Here is a 22,876-nt window from a genome sequence, read left to right on the forward strand (position 1 = left end):
AAGATCTGGACAAAGTCCCATCGGTGAGCTCCTCCGGCAGGCAAGGCTGCGTTGGCTGGGTCATGTTGCCCGCATGCCCAGCCACCGCATGCCTAAACAACTTTTGTTCGGCCGGATCGAGGGGGCTAAATGGGCGCGGCACGGGCTAGAGAAGAGATGGAGTGATGTGGTACAGGAGGACGTGGAGCTGAGTGGACTTGCCGATGATTGGTACCAGCGGTGTCAAGATCTGCCTCTGTGGAGGAGGCTCGTGAAGGACGCTACTGGGCTATTGGAGGCAGTCGCCCTCCAACAACAACGGAGGGCGGAGGAGCGACGCTCACAACAACGAGCGGAGTGCCGGGTGGCTAAAGCACAGCAAGTTGGCACAGTAGGGGGCACAAGTGGTGCATCAGCCAGTTATTTCGGTCATCTCAGTCAGTCGACCCGTGGCACCTGCTGGGTCTGCTCCATGACCTCCTGCCAGCGGGCGTTCGACACTTCACGTGGCCTCAAGGTGCACATGGCCTGGCACAAGCGTCGTGGTGACGTCACGGCCACTTAGTGGCAAATGGCGGTTGTTGTTGTGTGTGGGGGGAGCGGTAGTGTAGCGGTTAGCGTGCTGCGCTACGAACCCGGCGACTCGGGTTCGATTCATGCTCACGGCCAACACCAGTGACGACTATCTGCACCGGTCCTGGGCCTCCCCTAGGTAGACTCAGCGTCAAATGAGTACCCGGTGCAGTGTGTAAACATTGCCACTGGGGAGACAAAGACGGTCGGGCGTGGTGCTGGCCACCCACCCCCTCTTGTGCGGTGCCGGCATTCATAGGTGCTCGCACAAAACGTCTGATAAGGCTATACAGGGTTTTTTTGTCATTTATTAATGTGAGAGTGTGTATGAGTGTGTGAGTATGCGAGGTGGTATTTGCGTTATCCGGCCATAATTGTGACAAACATTGGTGAAGGGATTGCGAGTTCACTCACATGGAACTCGGGTGCCATGCGTCTCCATTAGCAAGGCGACCACTCGGATCGATGGGAGGGAGGAGGGAGGGGACGGGGGAGCGACGTGATGGATGAACAGCGGAGGAGATCGACAAGGGAGTCGAGTGGAGGAGGGAGGTGAGGGGAGGGAGGTGAGGTGGGGAGAGGGGAGGGAGGTGAGGGGAGGGAGGTGAGGGGAGGGAGGTGGGGAGAGGGGAGGGAGGTGAGGTGGGGAGAGGGGAGGGAGAGGGAAGTGGGGAGAGGGAGGTGAGGTGAGGTGGGGAGAGGGAGGGGAGGTGGGGAGAGGGAGGTGGGGAGAGGGGAGGGAGAGGGAAGTGAGGGGAGGTGAGGGGAGGGAGGTGAGGTGGGGAGAGGGAGGTGGGGAGAGGGAGGGAGGGAGAGGGGAGGAAGGGGAGGTGGAGGGAGGGGAGGTGGGGAGAGGGGAGGTGGGGAGAGGGGAGGTGGGGAGAGGGAAGTGGGGAGAGGGGAGGGAGGGGAGTTGGGGAAAGGGGAGGGAGGGGAGGTGGGGAGAGGGAGGTGGGGAGAGGGGAGGGAGGGGAGTTGGGGAGAGGGGAGGGAGGGGAGGTGGGGAGAGGGAGGGAGGGGAGGTGGGGAGAGGGAGGTGGGGAGAGGGGAGGGAGGGGAGTTGGGGAGAGGGGAGGGAGGGGAGGTGGGGAGAGGGAGGGAGGGGAGGTGGGGAGAGGGAGGTGGGGAGAGGGGAGGGAGGGGAGGTGGGGAGAGGGAGGTGGGGAGAGGGGAGGGAGGGGAGTTGGGGAGAGGGGAGGGAGGGGAGGTGGGGAGAGGGAGGGAGGGGAGGGAGGTGAGGGGAGGGAGGTGGGCAGGGGGAGGTGGTGAAGAGGGTGGTGAGGGTAAGAGAGAGGATTGCAAGGGAGGCGTCATCGTCAGGGGAAGTGAGCGTGGGTCTCAGATAGAGACGCGAGCAGTCACACACGGAGATGATGGGGGGCGGGTAGAGGAGGGGGGAGGGGCTATGGGGGGAGGAGGATAGAGTCAGGGGGAGGGGCTATGGGGGAGGGTAGAGGAGGAGGGAGGAGGGGCTGTGGGGGGAGGGTATAGAAGGGGGGAGGGGCTGTGGGGGGGAGGGTAGAGAAGGGGGAGGGGGCTGTGGGGGGAGGGTAGAGTCAGAGGGAGGGGCTGTGGGGGGAGGAGGGTAGAGTCAGGGGAAGGGGCTGTGGGGGAGGGTAGAGGAAGAGGGATGAGGGGCTGGCACACCTGTGGGTCGGAGAGGCGGCTCAGGTCGGGGTAGAGGTAGAACTTGACCCCCTCGGAGGCGCCGGGCAGCGTGACCCCGCGCAGCAGCAGCACCACGAGCATCACGTAGGGGAAGGTGGCCGTCACGTACACCACCTACACGGGAGGGGGGGGGGGAGGATTGAGCGGAGGTGTAATGCAGGCGAGCCGGTGCGCGGGGCGGTCGCGGGAGACATCAGGTGGCCCCCGTGGCGCACGCTCATGGACGCTGGCGCACATCCGATTCGCACCATTGGCTTACGCACGGTGGGTGAAAGGCGCTCAATGGTCTGCTCTCCTGTATCACATGTTTTCATAACGCGGATTTGGATAAAAGGCAATTGAGTGAACGGAAGTACGCCGCGAGAGGAGGAATAGGCGGTCGTACGGCTGCCTCGGCGTAGCATCGCGCAACAAGGCGGGATGCTGCTGGATGCTGCTAGATGCTACCCACGTGCCTCAGTCTTCTCTGCGGCCTGCGTGCGCATCTCACGCGTTATCGTGGACTGTGCTGCACCCGACATTTTTTATTGTTCATCAAAACGCGATTTTTACATTGCGCGGTCTTCTTCAGGGACGCAACAACTACGACCGCGTAATCGGAGAACACGAACTGTGCACATTTACGTATGTGGTGACTGGAGGTGCGGCTACCACCCTCCCAGGACGGTGGTGACTGCATCCCGCAATGATCTCGTCTGATCTACCGAAGCTCGCTGCCCTGTCTGTGGATGGTGCCGCATGTTGCTGGTCGCTCGGCACCATCCCTTGAGGGGGGGTTGGGCTTTGGTGGGGGGAGTCTCTGGCGAGCGGCGCCCACGCACCTTGCCGGTGGACTTGGTTCCCTTCCAGATGCAGAAGTAGCAAATGATCCACGCGGCGAGGAGACACAGCGCCAGCTCCCAGCGCAGAGAGCCAATCTTCTCGATCCCAGACGAGAGACCCAGCACACGGCGCCTGGAGGTGGGGGGGGGGGGGGGAGGTGGGGGGTGGGGGCAGAGAAAGATGGAAGAGGACGACAGAGAATACATAAATTAATTTTCGTGCATTTAAAATATACTTACATTATACACTGCAAAGTGGCGTTATATTGCATTGGGATGAATGTCCTGGTGAGATGAGTGACCGGCAGGTGAGATGTGCAACTAGAAAGTGAGATGAGTAACCATGTGAGGTGAGTGCAAGTAAGATGAGTAACCAGATAAGACGAGAGTTCAGTTGATTTGAATGACCAGGTGAGATGAGTGTCCGGGTGAGATGAGTGTCCGGTTAAGATGAAATTTCTGGGACGATGAGTGGACAGGACAGATGCGTGACCCTGTTAGGTGAGTAACCAGGTGAGATGAGTAACCAGGTGAGATGAGTGACCAGGTGAGATGAGTAACCAGGTGAGATGAGTAACCAGGTGAGATGAGTGACCGGGTGAGATGAGTAACCAGGTGAGATGAGTGACCCTGTTAGGTGAGTAACCAGGTGAGATGCGTGACCCTGTTAGGTGAGTAACCAGGTGAGATGAGTAACCAGGTGAGATGACTAACCAGGTGAGATGAGTGACCAGGTGAGATGAGTAACCAGGTGAGATGAGTGACCGGGTGAGTCCACTCACTCCCAGAACTCGATGACGGGTGACGTGGCGTTGGACTTCCCCAGGAGGATCGTCCCATTGGCCTGCGTCAGGTTCACCCGGAACTCTTGACAGTTCACTGGGGTCGGTTGAGCAGCAGAGAAAGGTCATTTACAGAGCAAAACCTCCACCTTGGCTATCACCACCTCCAACGGTCATCTCAACCAGCGTCTTCTAGAATACCTCCATCACACTCACCAACAACACAGCCGTCAATATTCCAACCGACAACTCCACCTTCACCATCACCAACATCTCAACCACCATCTCAAACACCTCCGACACCACAATCTCACCCAAAGACAAAGGTCTCCCCGATAGCCTTAACAGACTGTTGGGGCGAGGGCTGTTAGCGAGCACCTATTAAGGCCTGCACGGCACACAAGGGGGTGGGTGGCCAGCACCACGCCCGGCCACCTTTGTTTCCCAATGCTGATGTTTCTACACTGTAAGAGGTAATTAAGGCTGAGTCGTCCTAGGGCAGGCCCATAACCAGTTCAGATATTTGTCAATGGTGTTGGTCGTGAGTGGGAATTGAACATGGGTCGCTGGGTTCGTAGCACTGCACGCTAACCGCTCCCCACCATCTCCACCACCTTCATTACCGACACCGCCACCACCACCTCCTCCACCACTACTACCTCCACCATCATGAGCAACTCCTTCACCACCTCCACTGCATTTCCTACCACCTTCATCACCAACGTTTCAACCTCGGTATCAAGACCTCTGACACCACAAACACCTCCTTCAACACCCCCTTCTCCACAACCTTCACCATCACCTCCACCACCTTAATAATAATGCAGTTTATAACGCGTGAAAATTTGCGAATGTAATGGCCGCAACTCAGAGGCGTGGAGCCAAGCTCAGAGTCACTCGAAAGCACGTAGTTGTCGAGGTGAGTGTCTTTTAAGTGTCTCTTGAAGGAGACGTTTGAGGTGATGCTGCAAATGTGCAGAGGGATTGCGTTCCAGACTGTTGGGGCAGCCACCAAGAAGCGGTGCATAGACGTGACAATCCTGGATCTTGGTATCATGAGGAGGTCGTGAGTCGCGCTGCGCAGGCATCTGCCGTGTGCCGTGATGCAAGTCGTCAATAATGAAGAGAGGTACGGGGGGCAGGCAGATGTGAAGGCATGGTGGCAGAAGCAGGCAGTCTTGTACGTGACCCTGCTGGCGATGGGTAGCCAGTGGAGGGCACGGAGACAGGCAAGCGAGTCGAGACGTGGATGAGTGCGGCCAATGACGATGCGTGCCAGGTTGTTTTGTAGTCTTTGAAGTTTTTTGAGGTTGCCAGTGGAGGTCCGGACTAGGACGGAGTTGCAATAGTCGAGGCGAGACCCAACTATGCAACATGCCAATGTGTTGGCGGTTTCAGTGGAGACGAGAGGACGTTGGTGTCTGAGAGCCTTCAGGTGAAAGTTACATGAACTGATGATATGATTGATTTGGTGGTCGAAGGATAAAGTTTAATCTAGGATGACACCGAGGTAGCTGAAGTGATCGGTGAACCTGATGCTGTGACCAAAGATGTGTATGTGTGTTGGGAGTGCGGATGAGTTGAGACGTTGCCTGGTACCTAACATGATGGCCACTGACTTTGACAGATTAAGGGCAAGGTTGTGTGCGGAGAACCACTGTTGCAGGGCAGTGGTGCATTCCGAGAGCCTCTCAAATCCAGACGCATTGGGAGAATTGATGGCGGTGAACATAACAGTGTCGTCCGCATATGAGTGGTACTTGACACCACCACCACCACCACCTCCACCACCACTAATATCTGAACCACAAACCTCCTTCACCACCATAATATATCGTATAATTTCAACTTTTAACGAGTACAGACTCGGAGGTGTGAGCAGGGAACCACAGACGAGCGGGAAAGAAGCCACGCGGTGAGCCAGCGCCAACAATTGTCCAAGCTCTCTACATATGAAGGTGTTATCGGTCAAAGAATGAGCGTTTACATATAGGAAGAAACTAGAGCACCGGGAGAAAACCCTCGTGTGCGTGGGAGAAACACTCTATCTCATACAGATGGAAAATAATGTAGGGTCCACATTTTCGGCTTCTCCTGGCGAGCCACGATACGGCTCCTCGATCCCCACGGGGATTTCCACAACATCTGTGCGTGTTCCACCAACCCTCACATCCACAGTGCTGGATTAGATGTCACGTGCATGGCCATCACCGTCATCATCTCCACGACCTTCTTCACCATCTCCATCACCACCACTACTTCCAACACCACCTCCATCACCCGCTCTACAACCTTCTCCACCAACGTCACCACCAACATCTCGATCACCATCCAACACCTACCCCACTACCTTTTCCACCTCACCATCATCTTCACCACCACCACGACCACCTCCACAATAATTAACTTCCAATACTAATATCGCAAGCACCATCTCCTCCACCAGCACCCCTAACATCTGAGACACCTCCAGCACTCCGCACAGCCCCGTACCGGTATTTTAACATTGTTGCAGGGAGAACACTGCATTCCACCTCCACCACCATTTACACCACCACAACCACTAACATCTCAGCTACCTCCACCACCATCCACACCACCACCACCATTAACATCTCAGCTACCTCCACCACTACCACCACCACCACAACCATTAACATCTCAGCTACCACCACCACCATCCACACCACCACAACCATTAACATCTCAGCTGCCTCCACCACCATCCACACCACCACAACCATTAACATCTCAGCTACCTCCACCACCATCCACACCACCACAACCATTAACATCTCAGCTACCACCACAACCATTAACATCTCAGCTGCCTCTACCACCATCCACACCACCACAACCATTAACATCTCAGCTACCACCACCACCACCACAACCATTAACATCTCAGCTGCCTCCACCACCATCCACACCACCACAACCATTAACATCTCAGCTGCCTCCACCACCATCCACACCACCACAACCATTAACATCTCAGCTACCTCCACCACCACCACCACCACAACCATTAACATCTCAGCTGCCTCCACCACTATCCACACCACCACAACCATTAACATCTCAGCTACCACCACAACCATTAACATCTCAGCTGCCTCCACCACCATCCACACCACCACAACCATTAACATCTCAGCTACCACCACCACCATCCACACCACCACAACCATTAACATCTCAGCTGCCTCCAGCACCATCCACACCACCACAACCATTAACATCTCAGCTACCTCCACCACCACCACCACCACAACCATTAACATCTCAGCTACCACCACCACCATCCACACCACCACAACCATTAACATCTCAGCTACCTCCACCACCATCCACACCACCACAACCATTAACATCTCAGCTACCTCCACCACCATCCACACCACCACAACCATTAACATCTCAGCTACCACCACAACCATTAACATCTCAGCTGCCTCCACCACCATCCACACCACCACAACCATTAACATCTCAGCTACCACCACCACCACCACAACCATTAACATCTCAGCTGCCTCCACCACCATCCACACCACCACAACCATTAACATCTCAGCTGCCTCCACCACCATCCACACCACCACAACCATTAACATCTCAGCTACCTCCACCACCACCACCACAACCATTAACATCTCAGCTACCTCCACCACCACCACCACAACCATTAACATCTCAGCTGCCTACACCACCATCCACACCACCACAACCATTAACATCTCAGCTACCACCACCACCATCCACACCACCACAACCATTAACATCTCAGCTACCTCCACCACCATCCACACCACCACAACCATTAACATCTCAGCTACCTCCACCACCACCATCCACACCACCACAACCATTAACATCTCAGCTACCTCCACCACCATCCACACCACCACAACCATTAACATCTCAGCTACCTCCACCACCACCATCCACACCACCACAACCATTAACATCTCAGCTACCTCCACCACCATCCACACCACCACAACCATTAACATCTCAGCTACCTCCACCACCATCCACACCACCACAACCATTAACATCTCAGCTACCTCCACCACCATCCACACCACCACAACCATTAACATCTCAGCTACCACCACCATCCACACCACCACAACCATTAACACCTCAGCTACCTCCACCACCATCCACACCACCACAACCATTAACATCTCAGCTACCTCCACCACCATTCACACCACCACAACCATTAACATCTCAGCTACCACCATCCACACCACCACAACCATTAACATCTCAGCTACCTCCACCACCACCACAACCATTAACATCTCAGCTACCTCCACCACTACCACCACCACCACAACCATTAACATCTCAGCTACCACCACCACCATCCACACCACCACAACCATTAACATCTCAGCTGCCTCCACCACCATCCACACCACCACAACCATTAACATCTCAGCTACCTCCACCACCATCTACACCACCACAACCATTAACATCTCAGCTACCACCACAACCATTAACATCTCAGCTGCCTCTACCACCATCCACACCACCACAACCATTAACATCTCAGCTACCACCACCACCACCACAACCATTAACATCTCAGCTGCCTCCACCACCATCCACACCACCACAACCATTAACATCTCAACTGCCTCCACCACCATCCACACCACCACAACCATTAACATCTCAGCTACCTCCACCACCACCACCACCACAACCATTAACATCTCAGCTGCCTCCACCACTATCCACACCACCACAACCATTAACATCTCAGCTACCACCACAACCATTAACATCTCAGCTGCCTCCACCACCATCCACACCACCACAACCATTAACATCTCAGCTACCACCACCACCATCCACACCACCACAACCATTAACATCTCAGCTGCCTCCAGCACCATCCACACCACCACAACCATTAACATCTCAGCTACCTCCACCACCACCACCACCACAACCATTAACATCTCAGCTACCACCACCACCATCCACACCACCACAACCATTAACATCTCAGCTACCTCCACCACCATCCACACCACCACAACCATTAACATCTCAGCTACCTCCACCACCATCCACACCACCACAACCATTAACATCTCAGCTACCACCACAACCATTAACATCTCAGCTGCCTCCACCACCATCCACACCACCACAACCATTAACATCTCAGCTACCACCACCACCACCACAACCATTAACATCTCAGCTGCCTCCACCACCATCCACACCACCACAACCATTAACATCTCAGCTGCCTCCACCACCATCCACACCACCACAACCATTAACATCTCAGCTACCTCCACCACCACCACCACAACCATTAACATCTCAGCTACCTCCACCACCACCACAACCATTAACATCTCAGCTGCCTACACCACCATCCACACCACCACAACCATTAACATCTCAGCTACCACCACCACCATCCACACCACCACAACCATTAACATCTCAGCTACCTCCACCACCATCCACACCACCACAACCATTAACATCTCAGCTACCTCCACCACCACCATCCACACCACCACAACCATTAACATCTCAGCTACCTCCACCACCATCCACACCACCACAACCATTAACATCTCAGCTACCTCCACCACCACCATCCACACCACCACAACCATTAACATCTCAGCTACCTCCACCACCATCCACACCACCACAACCATTAACATCTCAGCTACCTCCACCACCATCCACACCACCACAACCATTAACATCTCAGCTACCTCCACCACCATCCACACCACCACAACCATTAACATCTCAGCTACCACCACCATCCACACCACCACAACCATTAACACCTCAGCTACCTCCACCACCATCCACACCACCACAACCATTAACATCTCAGCTACCTCCACCACCATTCACACCACCACAACCATTAACATCTCAGCTACCACCATCCACACCACCACAACCATTAACATCTCAGCTACCTCCACCACCACCACAACCATTAACATCTCAGCTACCACCACCACCACCACTCTGCGTGTCTCCGTACCCGTGTTCCAGTCGTTGTTGCAGGAGGACCACTGCATGCCGCCCGTGATAGCGAAGCACAGGTAGAAGATGGCCCAGGCGAGAATGATGATGTAGTACATGTTGAGGAAGCCCACGATCACCTGGGTCGCGTATCCGATTCCTGCACGCAGCGGCACGGGGGATCGCTCGCCTCAATACAACCTCATCCTCCACTTTTGCCTCCTCCACCATCACCTCCTTCACAACTTCTGCCACTACCTCCTCCGCGTCCTCTGCTACCTCCTCCTCCACCACCACTTGTGCCTTCTCCACCATCACCTCCTCCTTCACCACTTCTGCCTCCTCCACCACTATCTGCTCCTCCACCACTTCTGGTTCGTCCACCACTAACCTTCTCCTCCACCACCACTTTTGCCTCCTCCACCACCACCACCACCTCCTCCGCTTCCACTGCTACCTCCTCCTTCACCACTTCTGCCTTCTCCACCATTACCCCCTCTGCTACCTCCTCCTCCAGCACCACCACTTCTGCCTCCTCCACCACTACCTCCTCCTTCTCGTCCACCACCACTTTTGCCTCCACCACCTCCTCTGCTTCCACCGCTACCTCCTCCTCCACCACTTCTGCCTCCTCTGTCACCAGCTCCTCCGCTTCCATCACTACCTCCTCCTACACCACCACCTCATCTGCCGCCTCCATCACTACCTCCTCCTACACCACCACCTCGTCTGCCACCTCCACCATGTCCTCCACCGCAGCCTCACCCTCGAAGAGAGGGCAGATCTTCCTCCAGCAGGTGATGCCGCCCTGGCTCGTGAACTGTCCCAGCGCCGTCTCCAGGAAGAAGACGGGGATCCCACATCCCACGAAGAACACCACGTAGGGAATGAGGAATGCACCTGTACGGCCACACACACAGACACGTGTAGAGACACACACAGAGACACAAAGAACACCACGTAGGGAATGAGGAATGCACCTGTACGGCCACACACACAGACACGTGTAGAGACACACACAGAGACACAAAGAACACCACGTAGGGAATGAGGAATGCACCTGTACGGCCACACACACAGACACGTGTAGAGACACACACAGAGACACAAAGAACACCACGTAGGGAATGAGGAATGCACCTGTACGGCCACACACACAGACACGTGTAGAGACACACACAGAGACACAAAGAACACCACGTAGGGAATGAGGAATGCACCTGTACGGCCACACACACAGACACGTGTAGAGACACACACAGAGACACAAAGAACACCACGTAGGGAATGAGGAATGCACCTGTACGGCCACACACACAGACACGTGTAAGAAACACACACACATGTAGAGACACACACATGTAGAGACACACACAGAGGCACATGTAGAGACACACACAGACACATGTAGAGACACACACACAGACAGACACGTGTACACACACACACATGTAGAGACACACACATGTAGAGACACACACACAGACACATGTAGAGGGACACACACAAACACAGACACATGTAGAGACACACACACAGACACATGTAGAGACACACACACACAAACACGTGTAGAGACACACACAGACACATGTAGAGACACACACACAGACACATGTAGAGAGACACACACAAACACAGACACATGTAGAGACACACACAGAGGTACGTGTAGATACACACACAGACACGTGTAGAGACACACACACACAGACAGACACGTGTACACACACACACACACATGTAGAGACACACACATGTAGAGACACACACACAGACACATGTAGAGAGACACACACAAACACAGACACATGTAGAGACACACACAGAGGTACGTGTAGATACACACACAGACACGTGTAGAGACACACACACACAGACAGACACGTGTACACACACACATGTAGAGACACACACATGTAGAGACACACACACAGACACATGTAGAGGGACACACACAAACACAGACACATGTAGAGACACACACAGACACATGTAGAGACACACACACACAAACACGTGTAGAGACACACACAGACACATGTAGAGACACACACACAGACACATGTAGAGAGACACACACAAACACAGACACATGTAGAGACACCCACACAGAGGTACGTGTAGATACACACACAGACACATGTAGAGACACACACAGACACAGACACATGTAGAGACACACACACACAGACACATGTAGAGAGACACACACAAACACAGACACATGTAGAGACACCCACACAGAGGTACGTATAGATACACACACAGACACATGTAGAGACACACACAAACACAGACACATGTAGAGACACACACAGACACATGTAGAGACACACACACACACAGACACGTGTAGAGACACACACAGACACATGTAGAGACACAAACACAGACACGTGTAGAGACACACACAGACACATGTAGAGACACACACACACAGACACGTGTAGAGACACACACACAGACACATGTAGAGACACACACAGACACGTGTAGAGACACACACACAGACACGTGTAGAGACACACACACAGACACGTGTAGAGACACACACACAGACACAAAGAGCACCACGTAGGGGATGAGGAACACACCTGTGTGCTCGCGGGAGACGCAGCTATAGACACATGCACATACACACACAGAGACAGAAAGAACACCATGTACGGAACGAGGACACAGAGGACAGCGAGAGAAACAGATATACGGTGATAAAGACAAAGATCCCCCGTATAGCCTTAACAGACTGTTGGGGCAAGGGCTGTTAGCGAGCAATGACCACTTACACACAGACTCATGAAGGAGCACGACAACAAGTCACCATTGGCAGCTAAGTGACGCTAGCAGGAGGTTACGGGACAGGCCCAGGTGCCATGAGTTGACTGAAATGACTGGAAGATGCACCAACCCGTGCTCCCCTACTGTGCTAACTCCCATCGTTTTAGTCGCCCGTTGCTCTGCTCGTTGTTGTGAGCGTCGCCCCTTCACCCTTCAGTTCATTGGAGGGCGACTGCCTCCAACTGCTCAGTAGCAGCGTCCTTCACGAGCCTCCTCCACAGAGGCCGATCTTGACACCGCTGGTACCGGTCATCGGCAAGTTCACTCAGCTCCACATCCTCCTGTACCACATCACTCCATCTCTTCTCTAGCCCGCGCCACGCCCGTCTAGCCCCCTCGATCTGACCAAACAGAAGCTGCTTTGGGCACGTGGTGGCTGGGCACGAGGTCTACGTGACCCCGCCAACGCGGCCTTTGCCTGTCGGAGGAGCTCACCAATGATCGGGGTACTGTGTCCCATATCTTTAAAGGATCTGAGACCTCCTCATACTCTAATCCAGCCTGCAGGTTAAACCCAGGATGGATGGTAGGCAGGGCCAACCTCAATGTTTTAGCCTGACACAGGTTTTCCTTTAGAGGGCTCCTCGTTCCACAAGCAATTGGTGGTGGGGGGGATGTGACATCCATTTTGCGTGCAGCGACACGCGGCCAAGGCAATTTCCACACAGCGGTTAGGCAGCCGATGAAAAGATAACAACCACTGGATTGATTCTGAGTGAGGCCTCCGCTGCCGAGCACACTTGCCCCACCGGTGCGACATGTCGCTGCCGGTGGGTTTGTTGTGAGCAAATGCCATTGGGGTACAGCAGAGGCTGACTGACGGCGTTATTCGGCTGGTTACCTCCGTGATGCCCTTTCACAGCCACCGCAGTGCCACATGAGGTGGGTGGTGGTGGGGCTCTCTAGTGCGATGGATTGCGAGGGGAGACGTTAGCCCCCCCCCCCCCCCAAGCAAAATCTCATTTAGCAGAAAATGATGGAGAGGAGAGATCGAGAATAGGAATGAGGCGGAGGTCCCGAGGGGGACGGGCGTCCATGAGGTGCCCTGACCAATTCCCATTTGCTGGAGCCACAGAACTGAAATCTCTCCCCACGGGGAGTCTCCAGACACACATACACACATGTGTACACACACATACGCATATACACACACACACATATACACACACAACAAAGACAAAGATCCCCTGTACAGCCTTAACAGACTGTAAGGGCAAGTGCTGTTAGCGAGCACCTATGAAGGCCACAACGGTACACGAGGGGGTGGGTGGCCAGCACCACGCCCGACCGCCTTTGTCTCCCCAATGGCGATGTTTGCACACCGCACCAGGTACTCATTTAAGGCTGAGTCGACCTAGGGGAGGCCCAGGACCGGTTCAGATAATCGTCACTGGTGTTGGCCGTGAGCGGGAATCGAACCCGGGTCGCCAGGTTCATAGCGCAGCGCGCTAACCGCTACACTACCGCTCCCCACATACACACACATACACACACACACACGTACACACACACATTTCGATTTAAAGCTTTCGTGACTGCAGGGATTCATCTTCTTGGTTCTTTCGGTAAAGTCACGTAGAATGGAAATAATAAAGTAATAAAAATAAAACATAATAAAATAATTATCACGACGTTTCGGCCACAACGCAAGCAGCCGTCATCAGGTGAAGAACAGGTCTGTCGGGAAGACAGAGTCTCTGTCTTATCGACAGACCTGTTCTTGTCTGTCTTATCGAATGTTGGGGAGACAGCGTCATTCAGACGCTGTCTCCCCGACAGACCTGGTCTTCGCCTGAGGATGGCTGCTTGCGTTGTGGCCGAAACGTCGTGAGAATTATTTTATTATGTTTTATTTTTATTATTTTATTATTTCCACTCTACGTGACTTTACACACACACATGTACACACATACACTCACGTACATACACACGCATACGTAGCCTAAACAAACTGAAGGGGCAAGTGCCGTTAGCGAGTAGCACTAATAAAGGCCGGCACGGCACAAGATGGGATGGGATGGGTGGCCAGCATCACGCCCGGTCGCCTTTGTCTCCCTCGTGGCGACGTTTTACACATCGCACCAGGTACTCGTCTGAGGCTGAGTCGACCTAGGGGAAGCCCACGACCGGTCCAGACATTAAATCACCGGAGTTGTTCAGTGAGCGGGAATCGAACTCGGGTGGCCGCTACTACACTACCGCTCCCCACACGCACAGAGTGACACACACACACACACACGTGGGTGCACTCCCACACACTCGGAGTCATCTGCAGCCCAGACACGCTCCAACTCCCACACACTTTTGTTTTAGGGCCCATTCTGTGGCTCTTTTTGTGACACGACAGGGGGAGAGGGGTTGGTGAGAGAGGATGGTGTGAGGGGATGAGAGGGGATGAGAGGGGGTGGTGTGAGGGGATGAGAGGGGGGGGGGTGAGGGGATGAGAGGGGATGGTGTGAGGGGATGAGAGGGGGTGGTGTGAGGGGATGAGAGGGGGTGGTGTGAGGGGATGAGAGGGGGTGGTGTGAGGGGATGAGATGGGATGGTGTGAGGGGGGTGTGAGGGGGGGTGTGAGGGGATGAGAGGGGGGGGGGGGTGAGGGGATGAGATGGGATGGTGTGAGGGGATGAGAGGGGGTGGTGTGAGGGGATGAGATGGGATGGTGTGAGGGGATGAGAGGGGGTGGTGTGAGGGGGTGAGAGGGGTTGGTGTGAGGGGATGAGAGGGGGTGGTGTGAGGGGATGAGAGGGTGGTGTGAGGGGATGAGAGGGTGGTGTGAGGGGATGAGAGGGGGTGGTGTGAGGGGATGAGAGGGGGTGGTGTGAGGGGATGAGAGGGGGTGTGAGGGGATGAGAGGGGGGGGTGAGGGGGGAGAGGGGATGGTGTGAGGGGATGAGAGGGGGTGGTGTGAGGGGATGAGAGGGGGTGGTGTGAGGGGATGAGATGGGATGGCGTGAGGGGATGAGAGGGGGTGGTGTGAGGGGATGAGATGGGATGGTGTGAGGGGGGTGTGAGGGGGGGGGTGTGAGGGGATGAGAGGGGGGGGGTGAGGGGATGAGATGGGATGGTGTGAGGGGATGAGAGGGGGTGGTGTGAGGGGATGAGATGGGATGGTGTGAGGGGATGAGATGGGGTGGTGTGAGGGGATGAGAGGGGGTGGTGTGAGGGGATGAGATGGGATGGTGTGAGGGATGAGAGGGGGGTGGTGTGAGGGGATGAGAGGGGGTGGTTTGAGGGGATGAGAGGGTGGGTTGAGGGGGTGTGAGGAGGGTGGTGTGAGGGGGTGAGAGGGGTTGGTGTGAGGGGATGAGAGGGGTTGGTGTGAGGGGATGAGAGGGGGTGGTGTGAGGGGATGAGAGGGGTTGGTGTGAGGGGATGAGAGGGGGTGGTGTGAGGGGATGAGAGGGTGGTGTGAGGGGATGAGAGGGTGGTGTGAGGGGATGAGAGGGGGTGGTGTGAGGGGATGAGAGGGGGTGGTGTGAGGGGATGAGAGGGGGTGGTGTGAGGGGATGAGAGGGGGTGTGAGGGGATGAGAGGGGGGGTGTGAGGGGATGAGAGGGGTGATGTGAGGGGATGAGAGGGGGTGGTGTGAGGGGATGAGAGGGGGTGGTGTGAGGGGATCAGAGGGGGTGGTGTGAGGGGATGAGAGGGGGTGGTGTGAGGGGATGAGAGAGGGGTGGTGTGAGGGGATGAGAGGGGGTGGTGTGAGAAGATGAGAGGGGGTGGTGTGAGGGGATGAGAGGGGGTGGTGTGAGGGGATGACAGGGGGTGGTGTGAGGGGATGAGATGGGATGGTGTGAGGGGATGACAGGGGGTGGTGTGAGGGGATGAGAGGGGGTGGTGTGAGGGGATGAGATGGGATGGTGTGAGGGGATGACAGGGGGTGGTGTGAGGGGATGAGAGGGGGTGGTGTGAGGGGATGACAGGGGGTGGTGTGAGGGGATGAGATGGGATGGTGTGAGGGGATGAGAGGGGGTGGTGTGAGGGGATGAGAGGGGGTGGTGTGAGGGGATGACAGGGGGTGGTGTGAGGGGATGAGAGGGGGGGTGTGAGGGGATGAGAGGGGGGTGTGAGGGGATGAGAGGGGGTGGTGAGAGGGGATGAGAGGGGGGGTGTGAGGGGGGGTGTGAGGGGGGGGTGTAAGGGGAGGGGTGTGAGGGGGGTGTGAGGGGGGGGGGTGTGAGGGGGGGTGTGAGGGGATGAGAGGGGGTGGTGTGAGGGGATGAGAGGGGGGGTGTGAGGGGATGAGAGGGGGGGTGTGAGGGGATGAGAGGGGGGTGGTGAGAGGGGATGAGAGGGGGGGTGTGAGGGGGGGTACGAGGGGGTGATGGCTGCTGCTCACTTCCAGTACGTCACCACGAGGTGTCTATGTCTCGATACAATCTCCATATAGAGTTGTTCTGTTACCTAACAAACAATGTACAGGATTTAAATGATGATGATGATTCGAGACTTTCGTTGAGCTGTCATTTGTGAGAGCCAGGGTCGCTTCTGAAAAAGAGCTATAACATAGCTAAGGGTGACCCTTACCTGGTAAAATAAAATAAAAATTAGTTTAGTAGTTAAATTGTACTGTGAGGTGACCCACTAACGATCCTAAACTTTTGGGACAAGTGCTGTTAGCGAGCAGCAGCACCTATGAGGTGATGGGTGGCAAGCACCACACCCGACCGCCTTTGTCTCCCCGAGTGTCGATGTTTACATATCGCACCGGGTACTCATTTGAGGCTGAGTCGACCTAGGGGAACAGGCCCAGGACCAGTTGAGGTAATTGTCACTGATGTTAGCCTGTGGGAGGGCAAGTGCTATCAAACAAATCCACGCTCACAGATATAGCACTCACTCACACGCCGCAACAACAACAATAACAACAAGAACAACAATAACAACAATAACAACAACAACACCAGCAGCCGCCATTTGATACTCAAAGCGATTTCCTGCAGCCCAGATGCTCGCCTCCTGTTTGCAGCCCCGCAGAGCCGGCGGTGGAAATTCCACATTGTTGTGGCAGGGACGAGTCTGGTCATTGCTCAAACCCACTGTTCACTTCCCCCACAAAGTGGTACGTATTTTATTCACCCCCGAGGGAGAGAGGGGTGATGGGCTGAGTCAACCCCCAATCACTATTTGAAGACGAAAATTCCGTGGGCAAAAAATGAAATAAAAATTAATACAAAATAAAACAATGAAAATCACGACGTTTCGGAGTTAACACAAGTCTCCGTCATCAGGTGGTTAGCTGATTCAGCCTCACACTCTCTCACACCGTCACAGCCAGATTAGCTGATTCAGCTAATCTGGCTGTGACGGTACCACCTGATGACGGAGACTTGTGTTGCCTCCGAAACGTCGTGATTTTCATTGTTTCATTTTTATTAATTTTAATTTCATTTTTTACCTACGTGACTTTACCGAAAGAATTAAGAGTATGAATCCTTGCAGTCACGAAAGCTTCAAATCTAGAATCGAAAATTCCAGGTTGTGAGCCACCTGTCTGCAGAAGGCGAGCACAGTCTCGCATACTGAACACACTTTTACTCGCACACACAACTCGTACTCTCATGCACGTGAATACACACTCGCTCACACTTACTCAACTCTCTCACGCTCCCACAATCTCTCACTCACACTCTCTTACTCTCTCACACTCTCCCTCACACTCTCGCTGACACTCTCACTCACTCTCTTACTCTCTCACACTCTCCCTCACACTCTCTCCCTGATACTCTCACACTCACACTATCACTGACACTCTCTCACTCACATTCTCTCACTCTCACGTACACTCTCACTCACTCTCTCCCTCACACTCTCTCACTCTCTCACACGCTCTCACACTCACACTCTCTCACGCTCTCCCTCACTCTCTCACGCACACACTCTCGCTCACTCTCTCACGCACACTCTCACACTCTCTCACACGCTCTCACACTCACACTCTCTCACTCACACTCTCCCGCGCTCTCTCACTCACACTCTCCCGCGCTCTCTCACTCACACTCTCACTCACACTCTCACTCACACTCTCTCACTCACACTCTCTCACTCACACTCTCACTCACACTCTCTCACTCACACTCTCTCACACACTCTCGCTCACTCTCTCACGCACACTCTCTCACTCACACTCTCACTCACACTCTCTCACTCACACACTCACACTCTCTCCCTGACACACTCTCCCTGACACACTCTCTCACGCACACTCTCTCACACACACACACACACACGCACACTCTCTCTCTCTCACACTCTCTCACACACTCTCTCACTCTCTCTCCCTGACACACTCTCACTCAGACTCTCTCCCTCACACTCTCCCTGACACACTCTCTCTCACACTCTCTCACGCACACTCTCTCACACTCTCTCATGCACACTCTCCCTGACACTCTCTTCCTCACTCTCTCACTCACACTCTCTCTCACACTCTCACGCACACTCTCTCACACACTCTCTCTCTCACTCTCTCCCTGACACACTACCCCTCACACACTCTCCCTGACACACTCTCTCTCACACTCTCACGCACACCTGCGGCGGGGAGCGCTCACCGCCGCCGTTCTTGTAGCACAGGTACGGGAAGCGCCACACGTTTCCCAGGCCGATGATCTCCCCGGCCACGGACAGCACGAACTCGACCTTGTTGTTCCAGTGGCCGCGCTCCTTTAACTTCCTCGCGGGGGGCTCCAGCGCCCCCGCCTCCCCGCAGGGGTCCATGCCGAGCTCGCCGTCCCCCCCCTGGGCGACCCCCCCCGGAGCAACAACCACGCCACTGCCCCCCGCGGCGCCGTCCCCAGATTTGCCGTTGACGGCCGCGGGCTGGGTGCCCTTTTGGGGGGCCATGGTGAGCTGTGGGGGGTGAGGGGTGGGGGGTTGGCATCATGGGTGAGGGTGTGTGACGTATTGCAGAGGTGTGTGTGTGTGAATGTGTGTGTGTGTCACAGGTGCGTATGTGTGTGTGTGTCACAGGTGTGTGTGTGTCACAGGTGCGTGTGTGTATCACAGGTGTGTGTGTATCACAGGTGTGTGTGTGTGTCATAGTGAGTGTGTCACAGGTGTGTGTGTGTGTGTCACAGGTGTGTGTGTGTCACAGATGTGTGTGTGTGAGTGTGTGTGTGTCACAGGTGTGAGGAGCGATAGTGTAGCAGTTAGCGCGCTGTGCTATGAACCCAGCGACCCAAGTTCGATTCCCGCTCACGGCCAACACCAGTGACGATTATCTGAACCGGTCCCGGGCTTCCCCTAGGTCGATTCAGCCTCAAATGAGTACCTGGTTAGGTGTGTAAACATCACCACTAGGGAGACAAAGGCAGTCGGGAGTGGTGCTGGCCACCCACCCCCTCGTGTACCGTTCCGGCCTTCATAGGTGCTCACTAACAGCACTTGCCCCAACAGTCTGTTCCAGGCTATATGGGGATCTTTATCTTTGTCACAGGTGTGTGTGTCACAGGTGTGTGTGTGTGAGTGTGTCACAGGTGTGTGTGTCACAGGTGTGTGTGTTACAGGTGTGTGTGTTACAGGTGTGTGTGTGTCACAGGTGTGTGTGTGTTACTGGTGTGTGTGTATCACAGGTGTGTGTGTGTCACAGGTGTGTGTGTCACAGGTGTGTGTGTGTCACAGGGTGTGTGTGTCACAGGTGTGTGTGTTACAGGTGTGTGTGTGTCACAGGTGTGTGTGTGTTACAGGTGTGTGTCACAGGGGTGTGTGTATGTCACAGGTGTGTGTGTGTGTCACAGGTATGTGTGTGTGTGTATCACAGGTGTGTGTGTGTCACAGGTGTGTGTGTATGTCACAGGCGTGAACCCGACAATTCCCGCTCACGGCCACCAACACCAGTGATGATTACCTGAACCGGTCATGGGGCCTCTCCCTAGGTCGACTCAGCCTCAAATGAGTACCTGGCGCGGTGTTTAAACATCGCCACTGGGGAGACAAAGGCGGCCGAGCGTGGTGCCGCCTCGCGTGCCGTGCCGGCCTTCGTAGGTGCTCGCTCGCTAACGGCGCTTGCCCCAACAGTCTGTCACAGGCTACACGGGGGATCTCAGTTTAAACATCCGACGACCCATCAGGATTGAGTGACACGTGGAGTCGTATCGGAAGGTCATCGCACCGCGTGTAGGTTTGAGTGCCGCTGTTTGCCCTGCACAGGGGAACTCATCTCACGTCCGACCCTGTCCACTCCTATAATCCGCGATTATCCGCCAGTTTACCCCTAATGCATAGCGAAGCTAAACTGTTAAAAACTAAAAACTATATCTTTTTATGAAACTAGTTTTCTTATTTTACCAGGCAGGGTCTCACTGAGCTACGTAGATTTTTTTTTTTCCAGAAGCGACCTGGCTATCGAGGAAGTGGTTGATATCACCATCATCATCACGTGGACATTTAGAGCAGCCAAGTAGTCTAAACGCGTGATGTTGATCCTCAATGTGGAAGGAAAACCCGGAGGACCCGGGGAAAATCCACGCGGCCCTTGGGAAGAAAGACACGCACACTCCCAATATACAGCAGGCGTCAGGGTCTACATCGAACCCACGACCTCCTGTAGACCAGGCGAGGTAGTTAACATCTCCTAGCCATCGTGACGATGATGAGAGAGAGACACGCAAACTCCAAATATACAGCAGCAGGCGTCAGGGTCGGGATCGAACCCACGACCTCCTGTATACCAGGCGAGGTAGTTAACATCTCCTAGCCACCGTGACGCCCTGAAGCTGCTTGCTAATTAGAGGAGTCGCTCAGCAAAATTCTCCCCGTTACCCGCGGTGTCATCTTGGTGATCGGGGGGGTGGGGAGTGGGAGGGGGGGCTACAATAAACATGAGAACCACTGCCATAAGCTGCGGTGGACGTGAATCACACCGCCACATCCAATTCCCAACCGCCCCCCCCCCCCCACACCTTAATACCCTTCTATATAGATCGGCTTCCGTGTGGCCACCCCAACCTTGAATCCCCCCCCAGCATGTTGAACTTCTTTCGCGCCGTACCTAGCAAACCGTGCTAATCTCCATCTCTCTATCGAGATCAGCTCAGACCTCCCGTGAATCACGTGACTACCCCCGGTGCCACCCCGACTCTGAATCCCTCCGCTCTCGTCTGTAAATCTCGAAACGACAATGCAGCAGATGCCACGCGGTGCTCTGTGACACCACTGGGGGGTTATCGTGGACAGAACCGTGACCTTCAATCCCCACACAAAACGGATCTGTGAAAAGGCCAAAATCAAGAGTCGCCCTGCTACAGAAACTTACAGGAACAGCCTGATCAGCTGCGAACTGCCACCCTCCTCTCACCGATGAAGCGCTCAGCGGCAGAGTCACTTGCGCTCCAAGCTGGTCCAGGAGCTCGTACACAATGCTGCCAGATTCGCGATTCAATAGCGCGATGTGCATCACAACCCGAAACATTAAAGGGGACGTCGATCCCCGGCAGTGCCGGATTAAACTATTGCTGTAGCATATGTTACAAAGGGGCCTTAAATGAGAAAAAACGCACGTAAATATTAAAGGACAATATTCTACTTGACTAGTAAAGTTATTATATGTTTCATTTGCTATACAGCCAGATAATACGACAGATCGCTCACCTTAAACACCCAGTCGTTCATAACAGTTGAAGGCAGTATAGTACTATATTAATAGAGCAAGTGCAGAATCGTTGAACCGGAATTGATGGCCTGAAAGGATTTAGCGCAGGGCCCTTGAAAGTGCGGGGCCCGTAGCTACTACACGTGTTGCAGCTACTGCACGTGTTGCAGCTACTGCACGTGGTGCAGCTACTGCACGTGGTGCAGCTACTGCACGTGGTGCAGCTACCGCACGTGGTGCAGCTACCGCACGTGGTGCAGCTACCGCACGTGGTGCAGCTACCGCACGTGGTGCAGCTACCGCACGTGGTGCAGCTACCACACGTGCAGCTACCACACGTGCAGCTACCACACTTGCAGCTACCACACTTGTAGCTACTACACGTGCAGCTACTATATTTGTAGCTACTACACGTGCAGCTACTATACGTGCAGCTACTACATTTGTAGCTACTACATTTGTAGCTACTACACGTGCAGCTACTACATTTGTAGCTACTACATTTGTAGCTACTACACGTGCAGCTACTACATTTGTAGCTACTACACGTGCAGCTACTACATTTGTAGCTACTACACGTGTAGCTA

At 54.5% G+C, this 22,876-nt stretch overlaps 1 protein-coding gene across 2 annotated transcripts in view; it reads right to left on the reverse strand.

Moving 5' to 3' along the window:
• LOC133356827 (sodium- and chloride-dependent GABA transporter 3-like) overlaps positions 1-22,876 on the reverse strand; it is a 75,984-nt gene that overhangs the window by 34,681 nt on the left and 18,427 nt on the right. For both annotated transcript variants that reach the window (XR_009756901.1, XM_061574541.1), the window contains exons 2-7: positions 19,252-19,549; positions 10,619-10,753; positions 9,873-10,013; positions 3,824-3,920; positions 3,042-3,174; positions 2,200-2,334 (exon numbers count right to left, since the gene is read on the reverse strand). Coding sequence is in view for 1 of the 2 variants with exons in the window: in XM_061574541.1 (XP_061430525.1) it covers positions 2,200-2,334; positions 3,042-3,174; positions 3,824-3,920; positions 9,873-10,013; positions 10,619-10,753; positions 19,252-19,543 (933 nt within the window). In the remaining variant the exon portion in view is untranslated. The remainder of the gene's footprint in view (positions 1-2,199; positions 2,335-3,041; positions 3,175-3,823; positions 3,921-9,872; positions 10,014-10,618; positions 10,754-19,251; positions 19,550-22,876) is intronic.

This window comes from Lethenteron reissneri, chromosome 55 (genome assembly GCF_015708825.2).
Source record: "Lethenteron reissneri isolate LAM-NWPU_2019-01 chromosome 55, ASM1570882v1, whole genome shotgun sequence".
In the NCBI taxonomy this organism is placed as follows: Eukaryota; Metazoa; Chordata; class Hyperoartia; order Petromyzontiformes; family Petromyzontidae; genus Lethenteron; species Lethenteron reissneri.